This window comes from Ovis aries, chromosome 19 (genome assembly GCF_016772045.2).
Source record: "Ovis aries strain OAR_USU_Benz2616 breed Rambouillet chromosome 19, ARS-UI_Ramb_v3.0, whole genome shotgun sequence".
Classification (NCBI taxonomy): Eukaryota; Metazoa; Chordata; class Mammalia; order Artiodactyla; family Bovidae; genus Ovis; species Ovis aries.
The window spans coordinates 43,381,689-43,405,740 of record NC_056072.1 but is presented as its reverse complement, the minus strand read 5'-3'; the positions used below and the strand labels follow the sequence as shown (position 1 = coordinate 43,405,740).

At 49.9% G+C, this 24,052-nt stretch overlaps 1 protein-coding gene and 2 long non-coding RNA genes across 12 annotated transcripts in view; 2 read left to right on the top strand and 1 right to left on the bottom strand.

Annotated features, from left to right (window-relative positions):
* LOC121817238 (uncharacterized) overlaps positions 1 to 7,412 on the bottom strand; it is a 29,820-nt gene extending 22,408 nt beyond the window's left edge. The window contains exon 1 of the long non-coding RNA XR_006057049.2: positions 2,482 to 7,412. This is a non-coding gene — a long non-coding RNA (uncharacterized LOC121817238). The remainder of the gene's footprint in view (positions 1 to 2,481) is intronic.
* Positions 7,413 to 9,020: 1,608 nt separating this feature from the next.
* On the top strand, positions 9,021 to 17,086 carry LOC121817237 (uncharacterized). Of its 2 annotated transcripts, XR_006057047.2 has the most exons (4): positions 9,658 to 9,817; positions 9,990 to 11,184; positions 15,563 to 16,006; positions 16,593 to 17,086. It is a non-coding gene; the product is annotated as an uncharacterized LOC121817237 (long non-coding RNA). The 2 variants fall into 2 exon arrangements; XR_009597429.1 differs by lacking the exons at positions 15,563 to 16,006; positions 16,593 to 17,086 and adding an exon at positions 9,021 to 9,128 and having other exon boundaries at positions 9,588 to 9,817; positions 9,990 to 13,213.
* Positions 17,087 to 19,578: 2,492 nt separating this feature from the next.
* FLNB (filamin B) overlaps positions 19,579 to 24,052 on the top strand; it is a 139,279-nt gene continuing 134,805 nt past the window's right edge. For all 9 annotated transcript variants that reach the window (XM_027958251.3, XM_042236024.2, XM_004018362.6 and 6 more), the window contains exon 1: positions 19,579 to 20,048. In XM_027958251.3, the coding sequence (XP_027814052.1) occupies positions 19,757 to 20,048 (292 nt within the window). In that variant the 5' untranslated portion in view covers positions 19,579 to 19,756. The remainder of the gene's footprint in view (positions 20,049 to 24,052) is intronic.

Genomic DNA, 24,052 nt, shown 5'->3' with positions numbered 1-24,052 from the left:
ACCATGAAGGTGGCCAGGCCTAGAGGGGATGATGCCCTGAAGTCATCTGGTCCAGCCCCCTGACTCCAGGGAGGTCAACACCCATTCAGGCCCAAGCTGACTCACCCTCAGCTCGTCACTGGGAAGTGAAGTTGCTTCTCCTCATCCTGCCTTCCAGGAAAACCAGGCTTTCCAGAAACCCATAGCTTGCCTCTTCTCGCCTGGGTGTGCTGGTGAGGGGACTGGGTAGAGGAGTGGTGGAGGGGTTGGTAGGGGGAACTGGCTTGGCCAGCCCACCCTGACCTCATCGCATTCTTGGAGGCAGGGAGGGGCTGGGCCGTCCCAAAGTCTGCTGCTGTGGACTGTGAGCTGGCTTCCAGACAGAAGAGCCCAGTGGGGCCCAAGGAGCTGACGGTCTGCCTCCACTTGGGGAGGAGAGCAGCACAAGCCTCGGTTCAAGTCCCCACTCTGCCTGGTCCTCCTGTGCAACCCCGAGCAAGTGATCTAAGCTCTCTGAGCTCAGTTCCCAATTGCGAAATGGAGAGGACGGTAATGCCTAATTCCTGGCGTTGCCTTGAGGAATAAAGAAGATCTCTTACTCTTTTGCATAGTTCCTGGGGCATTCTTTTTGCTCAGTAAATATTAGCTACCTGAAAAGCTAAGGATAATACGACTCCTACTAAAAAGCACTTAGAACATGGCCTGTAACACACACACTAAGTCTGCCTGGCCATTATTGTCTATATTTTTTGAGTCTGTCCAGAGTCCTCTTTGTCCACCCCCAGTCACAGCAATGACAATAATAATAACACAGTTATTATTGACAGCCACAGTTAACTGTCCTCTGCCTTGTACATTCTCTCAACAAACCCACAACACCATCTGCACCTTCCAGGTAGGGAGACTGAGGCTCAGGGAGTCTGGAGGTGGCCAAGATCATACTCGTAGAGACAGGATTTGAACTCAGGTCTCTGACTGCAGAGCCCACACCCTTAGCCACTGACTAAGCTGTCCTTTTATGGGGACTGCAGGGGAGGCGGAGACCCAACACATAAACCCTCAAAAACCAACAGCCCTTGAGACGGTGGCCTGGCAAACACTGACTGTCCCGGCATCCAGGTGTTGTGAGTGTTCAGAGAGAGGGGGTGGATGTAACCCTGGCCCTAAGGACTAGGTAGGATTTGAACTGGAGCATTGGAGGCTGTGGTTTCAGGTGGGGACAAAGGTGTGGAGGTGGGGCTGGGCGGGGCGCAGGTGGGGCCACAGTGAGAGGCCTGGTTGGGGATAAAGTCAGGGGCAGGTGAGGGGGCTGGCCAGCTTCCAAGTGAACTTCTGACACCAAGTAAAAGGCTGAGGCCCAGAGCTGCCTCAAAAGCCCAGAACTGGAGACCCAAGGACAAAACAGATCCCTGGCTTGCACTCAGCCTAGAAATGGGATCAAGGAGAATGGCTGGAGCCCTTCCACCCTGCTTTCTTAGCTTGTGTTCTTCTCCGGGCCAACACACCCAACATGGCAGCTGGAATCCAGGGCACACCCAACACACGCTGCCCACCGCACCCCTCACCCCCATCCCAGTCCTGACACAGGACTCCCTACGAAAACAGATCCAACCCGCCGTCAGCAGTGAAACTTTTATTGGCGGTTTCTTAGGAATATAAAAGGCAAGCTTCCTAGTAGAACAAGACTTCCAGAAAAATCCGACCTCCCATTCCCAGCTTCTTCTCTAGAAGTTGCTTCCCGAGGCCACAGCTTCATGTCTCCTCTCCAGCCCCACCCACTCCTCTCCTCGCTCGCCAAGCCCCAGTCGGCCGCAGCCATCACACATGCACACCGAGGGCAGTGAGCAGGACAGGCTGCACAGTGTGCAGGGACTGGTGGAGAATGAACACTTACGGGCTCTCGTTCAGAGGATATGGAGACTTTCAAGATGGTGGCCGCAGAGCATTAAGTCAAGTGTGGGCCCTTCCGAGCACAGACTAGCATCCCTGCGGAGCTGACCCTGCCCCTTACAGCGTGCCCTGTATGGACTAGAACGTCAAGTTACATGTTTTTGGTTTTTTTTTTTTTCATTTTTTAAAAACAGATTTGGTAACTTTACTCCTGGACTTTTTTTTTAATTGGAGGATAATTGATTTACAGTGTTGTGTTTATGTCATATAGCAACGTGAATCAGCCATATGTGTACATGTCCCCTCCCTGTGAACCTCCCTCCCACCCTAAGTTTCATGAATTTTAAAACTGAAATCTGAGATTTCTCTCCTTCCAATCCCCACCCCCCAAATAAATGCATATTTTAAAGATAGCTGCCCTGGGCCATATCCAACCCCACCCTCACCTCTCTACAGCTCACATGCTGCCCTCAATCCCACAATAGAATTGTTTGAGGTCTCCTATTTGAACTGATCATACCTTTTGCAAAGTGCTTTTCCATGTTCTTTACAAGAGAGGAGTTTATCATCTCATTTTACAAATCAGGCAAACTGAGATTCAGAAACACCCACCTGAGCTGGCACCTTGCTGGCCAGCAGATCCACGGCACCGAACCTTTGGCCTCCAAACCCCTCATCCTGAAGCCACGTCCACCGAAGAAAACATCTGGATGCCATATAAGGCGAAAGAACAAGTGCAAACCTCAATACCGAGGGAATTCACTTTATTTGTCTGGTAACAGCAATTTCTCATGTCGAAAGAGCCTCACCCAACCCAGACACACACCAGGCCTGAATCATACCTGCATCAGCAGAAGTTCTGATGGAAACGTGGGAAGTGTCCCCATCCTTGCCTGACTCATCACACCCGATGCGCCTGCAACCACAGACAGAGGAGAAAAAAGGGGGCTCCAAGCTTATATTCCAAAAGGGTATAGGAGGGTTAGTCACTTTGTTTGACTCCCTTTAAAACCGGGGAAATCTTTTTTTTTTTTTTAAGTGAACTGTTACTTTTGGAATCATTTTAAATTTACAAAAGAGGTGTAATGATAATATGGAGAGTTCCCTTGGCCAGTTTTACCCATTAATTTTTCCTTTTAACCTCTAAATTTTCCAGCATTTATTTCCTGAGAATGAAGCCATTCTCCTATTAATGTATAACCATACACCATTATCACCCCATTATTAACATTTATATTTCCGAAGTGGATTTGTCATAGCCGAGAAACTGGCACACAGCTATTAACTAAACTCCAGGCTTGATTTGCGTTTCACTTGGATTTTTCTACTAATCTCCTCTTTCTGTTCCAAGACTCAGTCCAGGGAAGAGCATGACGTTGACCTGTCACAGCTCCCCTCCAGTCTGCAACAGTTTCTCCCTGTTTTTCAAGACATGGCTAGTCTTGGAATTTCCTGGGGGTCCAGTGGTTAGCACTCGGTGCTGTCACTGCTGAGGGTCTGGGTTCAGTTCCTGGTCAGGGCACTAAGATCCCGCAAGTCACATGGCACGGCCAAAAAAAAAGACATGGACAGTCTTGAGGAGGAATGGCAGGTCTCCTGTCGAGTGCCCACCAGTCTGTGTGGTTTTCTCCCCGGGGTTATACATTTTTAATGTTTGAGTAATCTCGGGAGTTGGTGATGGACAGGGAGGCCTGGCGTGCTGCAGTCCATTGGGTCACAGAGAGTCGGACACGACTGAGCGACTGAACTGAACTGAACTGATACGTTTTTAAAAAGAACACCACAGAGATGAGGCGCCCTTCTCATCACATCCTATCAGGGCTCTGTGGCACTCACACGACACCACTGGTGAGATTCTCCTTGAGCCTGTGCGTAAGCTGATATCTGTCAGGCTTTTCCACTGTGAAATGACTGTTTTTCACGTTCCTAGCTCGACTTTTGGAAATAAGTCCGTAAGTCTAAGCCACCCTCAAGTGGGACAGAGCAGGAAGCCTGGATTTTTTTTTCCTTCTCTTTTTTTTTGGCATGTAGGATCTTAGTTCCCCAACCAAGGATTGAACCTGAGTCCCCTGCAATAGAAGCTTAGAGTCTTAACCACTGGACTGTGAGAGAAGGCCCAAAAGCTTGGTAATTTTAATGTTAATTAAAGTAACTTAGAAAAAAAAAAATTCTGGTTTAAAGTGCAAAAGATACCAAAGGATACAAGGCAAAACTTTTTTCCCCATCTCAAACTCCACAAGTAACAATGTTAACCATTTTCTTATGAATCATTCCAGAGGTATTTTATGCACAGACAGGTAAGCATACATACTTTGTTCCACCTTTTTTATACAAAGGTAGCACACTGGCCACACTATTCTGAACCCAACCACAATGAGACCCTATAAACCACACAAACTGTTTGACATGATGGATGATTAAATAAATCACAATACTGTAGAGCAAGGGCCTGGCCACCACACCAGCGGTTACACAAATAAATAGTATCTGTTATCATGAAAAAGTAATATGTCAAATGAAAATAAAATCAAGTGCAGAGCACATATGATTTCTTTTGATGAATGATATCTTTCAGGAGGATAAAGTTCAGAAGTCACAGGAGACTGTAAATGCCCATGAAAATACAGAAGACTAGTGAGTATAATGTTTTGCAATATGTGAAGAAAAATAAAACGATGGGGTTGTGAGCTTTGGGGGAATGCAAACTCGAGGATCCTGAAGCCAGCCACTGGTAGATGGCAAGACCTTGTCAGTCTTTTCCTCATCAGGGAGTGAAGGGCTGTTTGACTTTCTAGAATCTGTTTCCTTGGAAGGAGGGTGTTTGCAGTTAACTGCGTTGTGGAAATAGTAGTAGAGCAAACACCCCACCCAGGGCAGGGACAGGATGTAAATTCCTCAGCCCTGAACTGTCAGGCTCCAGGCCACACATTTGTGGATGCCCCACACCCCAGCATGCCCACAGCCTGCAGGATGAGGTGTTACCTTTCAGCCTGGCATTTCTTCATTCATTCACCCATTTATCCACTCAGCCATCCATCCATCCATCCATCCATTCATCCATCCATCCACCCATCCACCTATCCATTCATTCATTCGTCTATCATCCATCCATTCATCCATCTATCCATCCATTCATCCATTCACCTTTCCACTCATTTGTTTCCGTCTTTAACTCAGCATTTATTATGTGGCTGACCCTTTTCCAGTCAGAGGGACACAGCTGTGGCTGAGATGGACCCAGGCCCCTCCTCATGGAAGGTACAGTCTGGTAGAGAACTAACCCAGTTTGGGGAGTGCCTCAGCACCTCGGGCATTTTAAGATCACAGAAGGAACTACACCACCCGAGGAGCAGGGCTGCTCCACAGTGGAGGTTACAACTAGGCTCAGTGGGAGTTAGTCACTGAGCTGAAAGGAGAAAAGGGAAATTCCAGATGAAGGGAGCAAGAAAAGACCCACAGACCAGAACTAGCACCCAGTAACCAAGCCCTTATCCTAGTTTGGACCCTGTGCCAAGCTCTTGGCAGTCAAAACCCCTCAGTTCACCCAGAATAGTCCTGTGCGGAAGACAGTATGATCTCCTTTTTGTCCAGCTTTGTTGAGACATTATTGACATACAATATGTTAGTTTAAGCTATACAATGCACTGACAATACATATGTGTATATTATGAAATGACTGTTACAATGAAGTTAGTTAATACCTCCATCCTCTCACATAATTACCATTTTCTTGTAGTTCTAACATTTAGGATCTACTCTCTTAACTTTCAAGTATCTAATACTGCTGCTGCTGCTAAGTCGCTTCGGTCGTGTCTGACTCTGTGCGACCCCAGAGACCGCAGCCCACCAGGCTCCCCCGTCCCTGGGATTCTCCAGGCAAGAACACTGGAGTGGGTTGCCATTTCCTTCTCCAATGCATGAAAGTGAAAAGTGAAAGTGAAGTCGCTCAGTCGTGTCTGACTCCTAGCAACCGCATGGACTGAAGCCTACAGGCTCCTCTGTCCATGGGATTTTCCAGGCAAGAGCACTGGAGTGGGGTGCCATTGAGGTACTGTTAATTACAGCCACCATGCTGCACATTAGATCTCCAGGATTTATTCACTGTGAGTCTAGAAACGTGCACCTCTGCACCCAACACCTCCCCATTTCCCTCACTCCCCGGCCCCTGCAACCACCAATCTACTTTGTATTTCTATGAGTTCAACTCTTTTACACTCTACAAGTGAGAACATACAGTATTTGTCTTCATCTGCCTTATATTGGGGCTTCCTTTGTGGGGCTCAGTGGTAAAGAATCTGCCTGTAATGCGGGGAGCCGCAGGAGATGCAGGTTCAATCCCTGGGCCAGGAAAATGTCCTGGGAGTGGGCATGGCAACCCACTCCAGTGTTCTTGCCTGGAGAATCCCATGGACAGAGGAGCCTGGCAGGCTATCTCTATAGTCCATAGGGTTGCAAAGAGTCGGGCATGACTGAAGCGACTTAGCAGGCATGCATGCCTTATTTCACTTAGTATAACGCCTTCAAGGTCTATGTATATTGTTGCCAAAGGCTTTTTTGCTTCATAATGTCCTTATCCAATCATCCATTGCTGGCATGGAGGTTGTTTCCACATCATGACTATTGTGAATATGCTGCAGTGAACATGTGAACTCCTCTCTCCGAGAGAGTGATTTCATTTCTTTAGGATATACACCCAGAAGTGGAATTGCTGGGTCATATGATAGTTCTATTTTTAATTTTTTTGAAGAACCTCCATACTATTTTCCTGAATGGCTGCAGCAGTTCACCTTCCCACCAAAAGCATACAAGGGTTCCCTCTTCTCCACATCTTTGCCAACACTTGTTATCTCTTATTTTTTTTGATGACAGCCATTCTAAAAGGTATGAGATGATATCTCATGGTGGTTTTGATATGCATATCCCCGATGATTAGTGGTGTTGACTGTCTTTTCATGTACCTGTTGGCCATTTGAATATCTTTTTTTGGAAAAATGTAATATCTCCCTTTTAAAGATAAGGATGCTGAAGGTCAGGCCTGAGGTTTACTTTCTTTTCTGTGTCTCTCCCTGGTGCCCAGCCCAAGCCCTGACATACAAAATGTGCCCAGGAATTGCAGCATGGGCTGGAGTCTGTATATCGGATGCCCCCATTACCAGGGGACATGCATATGTCCCCAAAACCCTCCACCCACCGCTTCCTGGTCTGTAAAGCAGGGACACTTTCAAAATCAACATTTGTAGAGCACTTGTGTGCTGTGCTGGGAAAAAGAGCAAGCAATGCAGAGTTCCTGGCTCCAGGAACTTCTATGGGAGGATCCGAAAAGTTTGCTCACTTAGTAGCTCACTTAGTAGCTCACTTAGTAAAGAATCTGACTGCAATGCAGGAGACCCGGTTTTGATTCCTGGGTTGGGAAGATCCCCTGGAGAAGGAAATGGCAACCCACTCCAGTATTCTTGCCTGGAGAATCCCATGGACAGAGGAGCCTGGCAGGCTACAGTCCATGGGGTCGCAAGAGTCGGACACAACTTAGCGACTAAACCACCACCACCATAACCACCCCAGCGAGGTTTGCTCTGAGGGGGAGTATAGCGCTCTGGGTGAGCACAGCTTGACTTGCTATCAGAATTAATGAGATGATACACACTAACTAGAGAAGTCAGTGGTTATATGCTTGGCACTGTGCTGAGTGTTCTCTATGAACGAACTTGCTGAGTCATCACAGTTCAACCAGGTCGGTATGATTATGATCAGTGCATATATTGAGAGGAAGGTAGTGGAGGCTCAGAGAGGTTAGGTAACTTGCCCTAGGACACACAGCTGGTGTATGGCAGAGCTGGAATCAGAACCCAGGCTGTCTCGTCCTCAACCACAGGCTGTCCTGGGTCAGAGAGGCTAACAGGCAACACTGAATTTTCCTCTTCTGCCTCTTAGAAGACAGATAAGGATCATAGCTACAGATTATGGAGCCAGGGAGGTCCCAGGGTTAGAGGAGTACCTCAAAAAAGGCCTATTTTGGGGAGCTCAAAAGAAGTCAAGATCTGCCCCAAATCCCAGTTCTCAGCAGTGGGCCACATTCTGTCAGCTGGACTTCTCCAGGGTTTATTTTTTATTATTTATTCATTTTTCTGAAGTTATTTTTTTTTTGCCATACTAAACAGCATATGGGATACAGTTTCCCAACCAGGGATGGAACCTAGGGCCCCTGAATTGGAAGCATAGAGTCTTAACTATAGGTCCACCAGGGAATTCCCTTCTCCAGGGTCTAGAGCAGAGAGATGCCTGGGAAGATATTGGGGTGCAGTGTCCCATAGCTTCGGCCTGATGTCAGAAACCAACCTCGCTCCTTGGGCTTCAGCCCTTGCCCTGAAGTACCTGCCAGGCCCTGAAATTGGAAGCAGCCTTCGTCCCTCACCGCTAAGGGGCAGGCCTCCAAGGCCTCAAGTCACAGTGACTGCAGCCTAGCTGGCCTTTCCCCATCTCTCAGGACTACTCCCCACTTTCCACGTCTACCCCCGCAATCTGAACATTATTCATGCCTGAAACATCTCAGAAAGCCACAACTGCCCTGCCCTCCACCCAGATCCACCAAGCCTCAGAGCTGGTGTTCTTTAGAAGGTCATCTTCCTCCCTGCCCTTACCGACAACCCCCCTCCCTTCCTCCCGTGGCCCTTCACACCTCCCTGTTTCCCAGCGTGGAGCAGGGACATGCTTGCCTTTCCAGCTGGGTGGCCCCCATCAGGAATTCGCCTGCAGACACCACCTTCCTATCTGCCTCTAGGGCCCTCAGCTGCAGTCAAGACCTGTGGAATCTGCTCATGTTTCCACACCAGCCTGTCCTGGAGAAAGTACGTGACATTGAGTACAAGCCTGTCCCACCTGCTTCAAGGGACCCAGAAGGCTTGGGCCTCAGTCCTGGCCCTGACCATTTCCAAAACAGGGAGCCACTCTCTCATTTATTTACTTTGGCTATGCCTTGAGGCATGCAGGATCTTAGTTCCCAGGATCGAACCAGTGCCTGCCCCCTGCATTGGAAGCATGGAGTCTAACCAGTGGACTGCCAGGGGAGCCCCTGAGCGGCACTCTTCAGGTTTTGCCACTGCCACTAGTCCCCAGGATCAAGGCTCCTGGGCGGGATGGTCCCTGTGAGGATGATACGACACACTCAGCCCACACCCAGATCCCTTCAGCCTATGCCAGTTACTTCCAGCTGCCAGGAGCCATGTCCTTCTGCCCGATGACTTTGGCTGCTTGCTCACCAGGTGAGTGCTTTCCATAAACTTGTTTAGTCATCATGATAAGTCCCCACTCTGACTGCACAGGAGAGCCAGAAGGGCCTCAAAGGAACACCCCCGACCCCCACCCCAATCAGTAGCCCTCCACCAATAACTGATGGTAAAGCCCCCAGCTCCTCCTCATTCCACATTCCAGGAGCAGCCCTCTCATTAACTCACCCTTTATGGGCTGCCACCTTGCCTGTCTCACCTCCCACCTCCCCTGCCAGTACTTCCTGGGATCACTTTCCAGATAAATGTCTAGCATTTGAATCTGAGGCTTGGGTCTGCTTGTGAGGAAACCCCAGCTAAGACAACATCTAATGTGCAACGTGTGTTGAGCGCTTTGTGCGAGCTCTGTGTTTAACACTTCACACGGCTTGACTCATTCCATCCTGCGACAGGCCGGGCTCTGAGGTGGGGACCGTTATTGTCTCCATTTCGCAGATGCAGAAACTGACTCAGAGCTGGGGCTCGAAGCCAATCGGCTCCTCCCTGACCCCATCTTCCAGCCGGCTTGAATTGCTTTCAGTTCCTCAAACTGCTCTGCTCAGTCTCCTAATTCCCTCTGCCTTCTGAGGCACAGGGAGGATAAGTCACTTGGTCACAGCAAGTTAGAACCACCTGGACTCAAGAGGAGACCTCCAGGCTGGAAGCTCTTACACTTCATCCCTGTGGTAGGTGAACAATAGCCCCTCAAGGAGTCCAAGTCGGACCCTGTGACGATAATTGTGCAGACATGATTAAGTGAAGGATCTTGAGGTGGGGAGATGATCCTGGGTTATCAGAATGGGCTCGATGTAATCATACAGTCATTTTAAGAGGGTGTCCTCCACCCATCTCTTTCAGACAGAAGATCCTGTGATGACAAAGCAGAACAGAAAGAAACTGGAAGATGCTACGCTGCTCCCTTTGGAGATGGAAGAGTCATGAGCCAGGAGATGCAGGAAAAGGCAAGGAAACATTCTCCCCTGGAGCCTGTAAAAGGAACCAGCACCTTGACCCTCGCTCAGGGAAACAGGCTTTGGATTTCTGGCCTCTAGAACTGAAAGAGAACACACTGGGGTTGAGCTAAGCCTCTGCATTTATGGTGGTTTGTTACAGCAGCCCCAGGAAACGAATGCAACGACTGAACCAGCCCATCCCCGACCAACGGCTCAATAGCTGTGGTTCAGGACACCTGACACCTGGCGGGCACATCTCCAAGCCCCGGCCCATTGCAACCCATCCCTGGGGACACCTGGAGCCGGGAGCACACAGAAGGGCTCGCCTGGTCTCAAGGATCAGGGGAGACCCCCCTGAGCTTGAGCGCACTTCAGCGTAGGCTGGGAGGAGAGGGCAAGGAACGGTGCCCAACAAGGAGCAAGCGAGTACAGACGCCAGGAGGCAAGAGAAAGCTCAGTCATCTGAGGAACTGAAATGACTCAGTGTGGCCTGACTTTGAGGGAGAAACGGTAGAAGCCCTGTGATGCGGTGGGTCGGAGGGTGGGCTCCGTGGGTGCTTGGGCGTGAGGCCGTGCCTTGCTGTGTCCCAAGTGTGTGATTTGGGCAAGCAGCTTGACCTCTCTGAGCCCTAGTTTCCTCACCTGACTGATGGTATTTTATGTATCTGTTGTCTTTATCTTCATTTCTTTAAAAATTTTTATACTTTTTATACCAATTTTAAAGGCTACTTTCCATTTATAGTTACTACAAAATGTTGGCTTTATTCCCTGCATTGTACAGTATATCCCTGAGCCTATGTTACTGTCGATCATTTCTATAACGTCCCCCACCCCCAACCTGATGGTACTTTCCTCACAGGGTTCTGTGAGGTGTAAGTGTATCTGCAACAGTCGGAACAGTGTCTGGCAGAGGAAGGATCGGTAAGTCTGCCATTGACGCCTACCCCTATCAACAGCAAGGCGGCTGATTTCTCTTTTATTGGGAAAGAGCGCTGCGCGAAGGTTTTCTGGATACTGATGGTGATGATGATGACAGCTACCGCTTCCTGATCACCTGCTGTGTTCAGCCCTCATTACCTACCCGATTTTGTAAATGTGAGGTGGGTATTACTGTTATTCCTGCATAACTCAGATTTGAACCTGGGTCTGAGCCTAGAGGCTTCCCAGGTGGCTCAGTGGTAAAGAATCTGCCTGCCAATGCAGGAAACTCGGATCTGATCCAGGAGTGGGGAAGATGCCCTGGAGAAGGAAGTGGCAACCCACTCCAGTATTCTTGCCTGTAAAATCTCGAGGACAGAGGAGCCTGGTGGGCTCCTGTCCGTGGGGTCGCAAAGAGCTGGAACACGACTGAGTGACTGGGCACTGAGTCCAGAATCTCTGCCTTGCCTGGACTGCCTATGTTTTCCTGGGAGGCAGTATGGGGCTGTGATCCAGGGAAGGGGCCCTGGAGTCAGCCCTACTAATAGCATGCTTGGTTAACATCTCAGTTAACCAAGTTCTACTTCATGGGGCCTCAGTTCCTACTTCATGGGGTTGTGTAAGAATTAAATGTGTCAAAATGTGTTAGCACCCCAGTGAGCTGTTGCTGTGATTATCAATGTTGTCACCAGAGAAGTTTTGCATTGTAGAAAGCCACATGGTCCAGTAGACTCCCTCTGGTCCTAACCAATCTGGGATTGAATGGCTGGTCAATCATCAACGCCAACAGAGGTGCAAACTTCTCACACTTGGAGAATGAGGGGCCCTCAGAGACCTCGTTACGCTGGGCCAGCCATGTTCTGATTGTTCTCTTGTAACCTCTCAATGAGCTTCTGTAGCCAAAAGCTTTCCCTCTGCTTAGCAATACTAAGGCTAATGCTCTGGTTACTGCCAGCCCTTCCCCTCCCCTCATTTCTAAAGATCTATATGGAGCTTTTGAACAGGGGATTGACCTCCAGCTATTTTGGAAGGGCCTGTCTTCTATCCGGACCGATTCTGGTCTGAGCTGAGAGTGTATTTACTGGCCAAAGTCTGCTCCAAAGTAAACACGCCGTCACATTCCTCACAGCCTGTAACCTCCGTGGGGAGAAGCTGGGGGCCGTCATGGAGCGAGGAAACCTTATCTGACTTCGTTTCAGCAGGATTCCACTTAGCTTCACTTGGTGGGGTGGGGGACACGGGGGAAAAAAGGGAACAGATAGTCTTAAAATGAGCTGAATTAAAGAGCATGTTGGATGCATTCCCTGCAATGACAGGTAGAGACTAGATTTAGAAGTGAAGGAGCACACGTTTTAATGTGGTGTGCCTTTGCTTCTTTTTTACCCATAAACAAAACGGATCTGTTTTCTTTCCTTCCTTCCTCCATTCTCCCCTTCTCCTCTCCTTCCTTCCCTTCCTCCTCCCCTCTCTTGTTTTCTTTTTCTCCCTTCTCTTTCCTTTATGATATACTTAGAGTACCAGCCACACATACCTGTCCTCTTGTTGGTGTCTAGTCTCTAAGTTGTGTCTGACTCTTTTGTGACCCCAGGGACTGTAACCTGCCAGGCTCTTCTGTCCATGGGGATTCTCCAGGCAAGAATACTGGAGTGGGTTGCCATGCCCTCCTCCAGGGGATCTTCCCGATCCAGGGATCAAAGCCAGGTCTCCCGCATTGCAGGTGGATCCTTTACCATCTGAGCCACCAGGAAAGCCATATATAAAAAAATATATATATGTATATATCATATATACACAAATATATATATTCATGATGCCAGTACTACAATCAAAATGGAGACCACATCCATCACTCCAAAAAATTTCCTCATACTTTTTTGTAACCTCTCCCTTCCATCCCTTCCCACTTTCCCCCTGCATCCCCAGGCATACCCTGATCTGCTTTCTGTCACTATAAATAGCTTGCATTTTCTAGAGGCTTACATAAGTGAAATGACACAGCATGTATTCTTTTGTGTCTAGCTTCTTTCACTGAGGTTACTTATTTTGAGATTCAGCTGCGTTGTGCGAGTCAGATCCTTAGTTTCTGCTGTTGGGTACTGACTAGTTCATTGTACGGATGTACCACAGTGCATTCATCAATTCACCTGTTAATGGACCTTTGGGTTGTTTCAGTTTGGGGCAGTTACAAATAAAGCTGGTGCAAACATCCAAGTACAAGTCTTTTTATGGACACATGCTTTTATTTCCCTTGGGTAATTACCTAGGAGTGAAAGAGCTGGATCATATGTTTAATTTTTTCAAGAAACTGCTTTCCAAAATGGGTTGACCATTTTACATTCCCACCAACGATGCATGTTACAAAACAGAGAAACATTTAAGGTAAAAAGAAAGTCCTTAAGGTAGAAAGTAAAACTTCTTACAATTCTACTTCCTAGGTAACTGTTTCCTATAAGTCCTTCCAAAGTTTCCTTTTTTTTTTTTTAAGTACACACAGAACCAGCCTGAGACATACAAGTGCTCCAGGCAGGCTAATAATCTGGGATCCCCTCAACTTGATATTTTAAAAACAGTATTTCAAAGTGGTTCAAGGATGTGGAGAAACTGACATTTCTGTTCATAAAATAGATAATTCTTTTTTTAGAAACAAATACTTTATTACATATACAGAATAAATTGTTGTCTTCTACTTGGAATTTTCCTGAAATTGTAGTTCTCCAGGCAGTTTTTTGAGAGCTATATCACAGGGCATATGGTTCAGGTGACTGAGTGTTGTGTGTTCAGTCGTGTCTAACTCTTTGCAACCCCATGGACTGCAGCCCGTCAGGCACCTCTGTCCACGGGATTCTCCAGGCAAGGATACTGGAGTGGGTTGTCACTCCCTCTCCAGTGGATCTTCCCGACCCAGGGATTGAACCCTCCTGTGGCTCCTGCACTGGCAGGTGGGTTCTTTACCCCTGAGCCACCTGGGAAGCCCAAGATTCAGGTGATGAATAAACAAACCAGCATGCAGCTGAAAGGAAAAGAGACCAGCCTTGGTCTGTTAGCTCAGGGACTAAGCTGACAGACCAAGGCTCTGAGAGAGCCGTCGCCTAACTGGACATGGTAGTGCCAAGGAAGGGAATGTTCTAATTTCCTCCAGAGGAGGCTATTTCCCTCTGAGCACCGGTTAGGTCTCAGTGAGTGTGAACACTCAAGCTGACTGGCACTGTGTTTTGATCTAGACCAGTGCTACTTGGGTTCCCCTTCTAGTCTTGCACCCTAATAGGCTGCCTGGCGGATCAGTTCTGTGCATATATTCACATGTATTTGTGCTACCTTCATTAAAAAAACATGTATACACAAACTGAATCATAGTCACACTGATCTGTAACTTGCTTTTCTTTTTCCCCACATAACAATAAATTCTGAGATCCTTTCACATCGGCCTATGTGTAGACCCATCACATTCTTGTGTTAAAAAAATAAAAGAAAAAAGTACCAAGGTGGTCCACCAGATGGATGCACTGTAATGAGGGGCTCAGCAACTTTAATGAGCACATGAACTGCCTCGGGGGCCTTGTTAAACTGCACCTTCAGATTCAGGTCCAAGGTGGCACCTGGTGCCGGGGGAGCTGCTGGCAGGACCACACCATGAGGGGCAAGACTACAGTGCAAGTGACCTCTGCCCACAAGCGAGGGACACTTGGCTGTTGGAGACAGTGCTGCAGGAAGCAGGCTTGAATATCTGAAAGGAGTCCCAAAGAACAGGCTTTAGAGTCAGAAGACATAGTGTTGAACTCTGACCCTGACACTAACCATGTGACCTTAAGAAGGTCACAACCTTTCTGAGTGGCCAGTGACTCCCTCCTCCCCCTGCAATTCAGTAAGTGGTCACAAAGGCCTCCACTCTCTTAGACCCTAGGGATAAAGATAAACAATCGCTGTCCTTGAGCGCTCTGAGTAATACTACTAATCCTGGCCTGAAGAGCAGTGGGGGAGGAGGGAGTCAACAAGATAAGGATGGAAAAGGGCTTTGTCAGTGGTCCAGCCAACCACAAAAGGGCAGTTCTACTCCGGTTGGAAGGCTGGCTGGGTTTGCCAGGTGAGAGTGGCTAGACAGGGTTTTCTTTAGCTGAAAACTACTCTGTGACATTTGTCTGCACTTTAGAAAAGCAGACCAGACTCACATAAATCTTCCAAAGAAGTCAAAGCCAGATGGGATTGAGGAAGAGGGCCCAGTCATCTGCAAACTTTTTTTTTTTTTTTTTTGGTGATTCCAACTGGGTCTGGGGCAGTGAGTTTCACCTTGGGCTAGGAAACTGGGGGAGGAATCCAAGGCCTCAGCAGACCCTGACTCCTGCTCCTGCTGAATGAATACCCCGCGGATGTCCAGTGCATAGTGGCCACTGTCTTCAGTCCTTTGCCATCGCTGGGCAAACTGTGCTCCTGGCAGTCGCGCTTAGAGACTCAGAACTGGCCTCTGGAGTTTGTTAGTCCAGGGTCTGCATCCAGATTCTGACACCTGATCCCCAAGGGACTCTGAGCAAGTGACCTGATTTCTTCTTCTTTTTCTTTTTTCAGCCTCAGTTTCCCTATTTGTAAAATGGGGCTGATAATAATAGCATCAAGCTCCAAGTGCTCTTGAGAAGATTAAAAAACTAACCCCCAGGGCTTCCCTGGTGGTTTAGTGGTGAAGAATCTGCCTGCCAAAGCAGGGGACACAGGTTTGATTCCTGATCCGGGAAGATCCCACATGCCGAGGAGCCACTACGCCCGTCAGCCACAACTACTGAGCCTGTGCTGCAGAGCATGGGAGCTCCAACTACTGAGCCTGTGTGCAGCAGCCACTGAAACCCACACGCCCAGAGCCCGTGCTCTGCAACAAGAGAAACCACCACCCTGAGAGGCTACCGCAAAGAGAAATCTGCGCGCTGCAACCAGAGAGGAACCCCCAGCTCTCCGCAGCTAGAGGAAAGCCCGTGCAGCAACAAAGACGGAACGCAGCACGCCGCCCCCCAAAAAAAAGTATTAGTGGTGATAAGGATGGTAGTAGACACAAAAACCAAAAAACCCTCCCAGACATGAGGCTTAGCTCAGTACCTGGCATTAGGAAGTGTACAATTACTATAGCTGTAGGATCAGAGATAAAATCACAATCACGTAGCCCGTTGAGTGGCTCCAGTAAAGAATGGCTTTCATGAACACTGCTCTGCCCATTCTGAGCTCTACCTTAGCCAGTGGGTGAGTGGAAGAGTTGGGGTATCTTTTCGCAGCAACCTGCCTCCTAGCAGCCCCCACCTAATCTCAAAATCTCAGGGCAGGGCTGCCTGGTGGGGCCCCTGGGCCTGCAAAACACCTCTGCCTTTTGCCACCCCTTTGGAGGAAGGCCAGCTCTCCCAACACCTCTCTGTCACCCTCCCCGCCAGAGTAGGCTTTCTCTCAGCACCCCACCCACGTGGTCCCGAGGACCTCTGCAGTCAGGGCTGGCAGAGGAGGGTGAACCCTCCCACTTCTCCAGGGAGCTCCTGAGAGAACCAGCTCTGCTTCCTCTAGCGGGTGGAGACAGAGCAAATATTCTCAGTTATATTTTGCTTCTCTTTCTTTCTGGCAGGGTGTGGACACTGGTGTAAAATTACAACCGAGAAGACCCCCAGCCTAGGGGAAAGGTGCATCTGGTGAGAATGGAAATTCACTTTGTAAGTCCTGGTTCTTCGTCTCTGTTCCCTTTGGAAAGTGGGCTTCTAAACCTGGAACTTTCAGACTTCACTGTTTGATGTCTGTGACAATAATAGCAGTATCAGCCCTCTCAGCTGACATGTACATACTAAGTGTTATACGTGTAGTTTCTCATTTGTCAGAAAGTCCTAGGAGGTACACTGTTAATGTAAGTTACAGCTGAAGAAACAAAATCAGGGTAGCTGCAGGTCCCTGCTGTTAATCATGATTACTATATAGTCTTTCTTAGCCCTTCCTTAGAGTCTAATTTCTGTCACTCTGTGACCTTAAGTATCTGACTACTCTTCTCAACCTCAGTTTCCTTATCTGTAAAATGGGGATAATAACATCTTCTGGAGTTACTGTAACAATTAAATGAGAATATCAGCACTTAAAAAGCAGAAGCTTCCATTATTATTATTACTATTACTACTATTTTTATTATTTCTATTATTTTTTGTTAAATGAAAGCCTTGTCGACAAAACTGTGGAATGCATTGGTGAAAATGCTCCCTGCAGAAATGCCTGCCCTCTTCTTTTATCAAATGTTGATGGAGAGCCCTTTGAAGACCTCGTGTGCTTCCTCTCCTTGTCACCAAAGCCACTGATTACCCTCCTCCACCATGGTTATGGAGTCCCCTTCACTCCGCATAAACTGTTCCCTTGGGTGTCTCATGATCAGATGTGGAGAATCACCAGACTCATCCTAAGATAGGGACGTCTCAGCTCAGAATGAGGTAGACTAGATATTTATATGTAGAACTTAGTTATCTGTGTCAAGACCTGGTGAAAACAGACATATCTCCTAAGAAAGCAGAACCTTAGTACATTATCAGCTGCTGAGTGAACTGAGTTGATCATATTAGCTCCAGTCTCATCTAGCAGGGAGGAGGTCCCCTTGGGAGTGAGACACTGGCTGATAAGTTTTGATGGATGCCTTTAGGCGGAAGAAAGCTTGAGGAACTAGAAGCCTTGCACATGGGGTAAGCAAGGTTACCCACAGCGCCTTTAGTGAATCTGCTGCTCAGCTTGTGTAGACAAAGACAAGGTCCAGGCTGGGAACAGCATGGTGGCTTTAGGCATAGTACAGACTTTGGCATTAGACCCAGGTTCAAGTCCAGCTTTGTCCAGTCCTTACCAGCTGACCTCCAGCAAATTTCTTCACTTAATCACAAAGAAGGGGAATGATTCTTCCAATAGTTACTGATCCTAACAATGGGCCAGAGCCAGGGCCAGGGCCAGGTAATACCTTCTCTTCCTCAAGACTCTTTTGAGCATTTCCAGTGAGTGAGGCAATCTATCTGAAAAAAGTGCTTCACCTGTACACAAATGACCCGTTACGTAATGCCTCAACCACACATCTGTGGGCTCCTCCCAGAGCTGGAAGCCCTTGACATCTCTCCATCCTGCCCAACCCCTCTTCCCAACTGGGTCCTTAAAGAATTAGATGTGACTATGGAGAACCAGAGAGAAGACAGCATGAGAAAGACTCCGCCTGATGTTGCTGGCTTTGAAGACAAAGAAAGCAGCCTCCGCCAAGGAATTTGGGAAGTTTCTAGAAGCTGGAAACGGCAAAGAAATGGGTTCTTCCCTAAAGCCTCCAGAAGGGAACGGATCCTGCCAATACCTTGATTTTAGCTCAGTGAGCCCTCTGAGGGACTCTAAACTACAGAAAAGCAAGATAACAGTGTGTGTGTGTGTGTGTGTGTGTGTGTGTGTGTTTTAAAGACAAAGTTTTGGTAGTTTGTTACAGCAGCATTAAGGAACTAATACACATGGCAAATTACGGTTCATTTCTGCCACCACCATTAGGGTGTTTGTGTTAGATGATTTATACTTTTTTCTTCCATTAGTCTATGAACTCCTCAAGGTTAAATTATAAGTTTGTCTTATTTACCATTTGTTGGCAGGTGCTAAGAAGGCTCATAGGCCTCAGTTAGCAGGCAATCAATAAATACTATGAAGGATAATACTATAATTCATATGTGTCCAGTTAATATGAGAAGGAAAATGTCAATTTCAGGGACTTTCCTGGTTACGGTGGTTAAGAATTCGCCTTCCAGTGCAGGCGACAAATTTCCATCCCTGGTTCGGGACCTAAGATCCCACATTCCACCTGGCAACTAAGCCAGCGCGCCCCGACTACTGAGCCTGTGCTTTGGAGCCTGAGCGCGCCAAGGAAAGGTCCCACATGACGCAACTGAGACCCGAGGCAGCCAAATAAATTTATTTTTTTTAATGTCCATTTCCTTCCCGAAGCTCCGAGTGCCTAACACGGAGGCTGTGGACTGTGTTAGTTGCTCAGTCGCGTCCGACTCTGCGCACCCGTGGACTGTAACCCGCCAGGCTTCTCTGTCCCTGGAATTCTCCCGGCAAGAATACTGGAGTGGATTCCCATTCCCTTCTCCAGAGGGACTTCCCAACCCAGGGATCGAATTCTGGCCTCCTGTCTCGCAACCAGATTCTTTGCCGTTTGAGCTACAGGGAAGTCCTTAACACAGAGCCTAGCACACAGCAATAGCTCAGTGAAAGGTTTTATTGAAACTTATTGAACCTGCAGGTGGATGAAATACCCCTCCCCGCCAACCCCTCCCGCGTGACCCATGCCACCGTCCCTGCCCATTCTGTCCAGGTTCCTACCTCTGCACGTCCCCTCACTCTGGCACCGGGTGACCTCCTTGAGAAGCTGGACATCTCCCGCCTAGCTTCCTTTCACCGAGGCTGTGAGCACAGAGCGCGGGGACCCCAGAGGACTTGGACTCCCGGGCCGTAATGCTCGCTTCGAGCGGCAGGGGGCGAGCGTGGCCCGGGAGCGCCCTCCTGAGGGTTGGGACTGGGCGGAGCTTCAGGGGCGGGCCGACGCAGTGCGCAGGCGCGGGGCCAGACGCCTCGCGCGGCCACGGGCAGGCGGGCGCAGAGCAGCCCCAGCTGCGGCTTCGGTAGCAGCGAGTTCGAGCCCCGCTCCCGCTCCGCTTTGGTTTTGCGCTCCCCGCGGCCCTTGGGCCTCCATACGCCAGTCCCCGGCAACTCGCTGCGCATAGCGCTCTTCCCGCCGCCAAAATGCCGGTAACCGAGAAGGACCTGGCGGAGGACGCGCCCTGGAAGAAGATCCAGCAGAACACCTTCACGCGTTGGTGCAACGAGCACCTTAAGTGCGTGAACAAGCGCATAGGGAACCTGCAGACCGACCTGAGCGACGGGCTGCGGCTCATCGCGCTCCTGGAGGTGCTCAGCCAGAAGCACATGTACCGCAAGTACCACCAGCGGCCCACCTTCCGCCAGATGCAGCTGGAGAACGTGTCGGTGGCGCTCGAGTTCCTGGACCGCGAGAGCATCAAGCTCGTGTCCATCGGTGAGTGCCCTGGCCCGGCCGGTACCCCTCGCCCTCCAGCCTGCACCGCGCGTGCGCCCCTGTGGAGGCTGAAGCTCCCCGTCGGGTGCCCCCCCACCACCGCGCCGAGCAGCCGCGGGCTCCGTGTGGGCTCCGGGGCCGGGGGACGTTGTCCCCCGAGGGCGCGAGGACAAAGGGGACCTAGGCCCCCTCGGGAGATCCATCCTCCAGGGCGCTCTCCTCGTGTGCTCGCTCCCCGCCGTGCGCCGGGGCTGTGCGCCTGTTGGGGGCGGTGGGTTGAAGGTTCGGGTTGAGGCCGCACCGGGAGAGTCGGGGCTGTGGCATTTCTCGGGAGCTGGGGCGTCGCAGCGGGGGCCGGGGGACTGGAAGCCTCAGGTCCGCGGTCCCTGGGGGGTGGAGCCCTCGTCCGGCGCTCCCCCGAGCGCTCGCCCCGCTGCGCCCCGCGGCCGCCGAATGGGCGTTGGCTGGGAGGCCAGGTGGGGAGGCCCCGGGAGGGACTGTTCTCCGAATCCGGGGCCTCCCGCCCAGGTGGAGACGGGGACCTGGCGGTCGCCGGAAGGGGTTTGGGCCCCGAGGTGGGAAGGGGAGCCGCGGGGGTGTGTCTTCCTCGCTCCCAGCTCAGCTCTGGCTGCGCTGTCGCCGCCGAAGGTGTCGTTCGGAGATGGGTGGTGGTCGCAGTAACCGCTGCCTTGTAGGAGCCCCAGCTAGTGCGCGCCGGGCGCCCACAGCCTTCCCAGTCACCTCCCTCCTCGCGCAGCCTGCGAGCGGGGGCGCCGTCAGACCCCTGTTGCAGACGAGGCGGGGCCAGGGCGTTAATGGGCTCGCTCAGGCTAGCGAGGGTCCAGCTGAGAATGGAAGGAAGTGGGTGACAATTAAAGGAGACTTTGCTTTCCTCTCCCCGCCCTCCCCACACCAGGGTCTTCCTGAGAGGGAGGAGGGAGTTGGTGTTGGGTTCCTCTCCCGCGCCTCGCCCCGACCCGCAACGCGGGAGGAAGAGTTGGGGTGAGGTCCCGCCTGTGACCTCGGCTGGTTGAGGGCTTCTGGAAGGGCCACAAGGCGGCTGATGGGTGTGGACTCTGAGGATCGGGGCGAGAGGCGTGGAGTGTGTGTGCCCGCGCGAGTGTGTTGGTGTGCAGAGTGAATGTACACAGAGCATGTGTGTGGAGAGCATGTCACTGTGCGGAGAATGTGCACACCTACACAGGGCGCGCGTTCTGCCAGGTGAGCCTCTTGCCCGTGAGGAGCTGCCTCAGGTCTCTTCCCCAGGAAAGCAGGCCTGACGCTGGGTGCCGAGGCTGAGCCTCCTCGGCCTCTCCACCGCTCTCCCCCACGCCCGTCAAGGCAGGCAGGGCTGCTTCCGGGACCACCGCCCAGTTAGCCTCCCCATCGGGGGTGGCTTCCCTGCCCAGGGAAGCTGTGTGACATGCGGTCGCCTCTGGGGCACCAATCTCCTGTAAGGAGGAAAGGAGAACCTCAGTTTCTCTAGGAATTACTTTCTTTTCAGATTGAATCTCGAAGGCCGGCTGGGCTCAACATGGATCCCTTCTTCTTTGCTTTGAAAATGTGTATTTATTTAATTAACTGAACAAAGAAATTTAAAGTAAACCAGGAGTGTCCGAACATGAAATGAAATCTCTTAAAAAAAAAAAAAAAAAAACAACCAAACCACAGTGCTAGAAAATCCTGGACTGCCTACTTTGCCAGCTGTTTACAGAGGCTGCAGCTGCCTCCAGCATGGTTTCCCATCAGTGCCCCGAAATTGAGGGTCTTATTCTAGACTTTGTCTGGCCCTGTACATCTTTCCCCTTAACCCTCATGACTTTCGTTCCTGAACCCAGCCAGGCCACAGCGACTTCTACCGTCCTGGCATTCCAGGGTTAGCTGTCCCTTCCGTGGTTGTGGCCTGTGGACTTTGGCAGTTTCTTGCTATGGACCTCTTCCCACCACAGTCTACACTGTTTTATTTTCTCCTTTTAAATAATTTCTCGGATCATATTCCCCAGAGTGGGATTCCTGGGTTAAAGGGTGCGACCACATTTATGACTCCTGTCATTGGCTGCCTAGTTGTTCTCCAGAAAGATCTTACAGCAAACAGGTTTTCCGGCCTCCGGAGCCTGGAGGGAGAGTTACCAAGGGCCAGGACTCCCTGAGGCGGTAATGCCTGAGGCCTCTTCCCTCTGTTCCTGGGACTGTGCAGGGTAAAGGCCCTTCAGAAAAAAATTCACATCCTGCGAGGACTTCAGTTCAAGCTTCCCTGCTTATGCTGTGTCGCTTTGTGCTGACGATGACAAATGAGTTCCAACTTGGGACACAGGCTAGGTGTTGAGTGTGTTCTGTTGATGACCCCTCTGATCGCCACCTTGAATCCTTGAGATCTGGTTTCCTTGTCTATGTAATGATCTCTCCACCACTTCCTAGTCCAGGCCCAGTGCTTAGAAAATGGTTGTTGTTATTACTGGGGATAGTGGTTAATATTGTCTTCAGTTGAGTCCAACTCTTTGTGACCCTGTGGACTCTAGGCTGCTACTGTGACGCTATGGACTGTACTGCCGCCAGGCTCCTCTGTCCATGGGATTCTCCAGACAAGAACCCTGGAGTGGGCTGCCGTACCATCCTCCAGGGGGTCTTCCTGACTCGGGGACTGAACTTGTGTCTCCTGCACTGGCAGATGGGTTCAAATGGGAGAGGAGCCTGGTAGGCAACAGTCCATGGGGTCCCAAAGAGTCAGACACAACTGAGCCACTTCATTTTTCACTTTTCTTTACCACTAGCACCACCTGGGAAGCCGGTTAGTATCATTACCTCTATTTAAAGTTGGGGAAACGGGAGTGAAGTAACTTCTTGTGTGGGTCACCCAGCTGGTGAATGTTGACTGGAACCTAGGTCTGACAAGTTGTTCAACTTGAGGCTTAACTGACCTATTTTTCAAGGTCAGAAACAACTAAAATACAGCCCCATTGTCCCACCAGAGAGCTCATGTGAACACAAAGTTTTGTAACTCTGGGGTGTAGGGGTTATGGTTGGACATCCATACATTGAGCCTCTGACCTTGAACAAAGTGAGGCCTTGGATAAGGGATGAGATTAATCCTCTGAGCTGTGAAGAGGGTCCATGAGATGAGGGTCATGTCAGGAAGGGAGCAGAATCCATTCGCATCTGTTTTTGTTTGGTTTGGTTTTTGCATTTCTCTTTCCTCTGTGCTGTGCTCATTTGTGGCTGACTTTTTGCACCCTCGTTGTCTGTAGCCCGCCAGGCTCCTCTGTCCACGGAAGTTTTCAGGCAAGGATACTGGAGTGGGTTGCCATTGCCTTCTCTAGGGGGGGTCTTCCCAACCCAGGCATCAAACCCTCAGCTCTTGCATCTCTTGAATTGGCAGGTGGTTTCTTTACCACTAGCACCAGTGGGAAAGCCCGAGTTTGCAACTTATGTCTTGTTTTGAGGTGAATTTGTTGAGGGAATAGCTGCCCTGTCTTCAGTGGTTTTGTTGTTGTTTGTTTGTTGGAGATCCCTACTACCAATGGGAGAAATCTCACTCCTGTGATCTGGGAAAGTATCTATGCAGGGGTTTGTATACTTTGGATAGCTCCCAACAACATACACTGTGGGAATCATTAGAGTTGGGTATAGGCGCCAGTTGTGTGACGTAGGTGGTCGGATGCTGAGAGCAGTGTGGCTTTTCTGCCTAGAATGCCCTGGCTGTTTATGTTTGTGATTCCTTGTAAGGTGGGCCCATCCTTGGCTTCATCCCAGAGTTGAAGTTCCTTCTTGTACCCTTGCAGTTCATAATAAGGCCTTAGCATATTTAATTCCAGTTGTCTGCCAGGAGCTGGCAGGTTTATTTACTTGTTTTTCTAAAAGCTTTTCTGATCCTGGGTAGTGCAGCCAACTTGGAGAAGGGGTCTCCCAACCCAGGAATGACAGTCCGGGTAGCCTAGCAGTTTGGGTGGTGTGTTTTGGTTTGATCCTTTATATAAAGGAATTCTTTCCTTTTTAATGGATGTGGT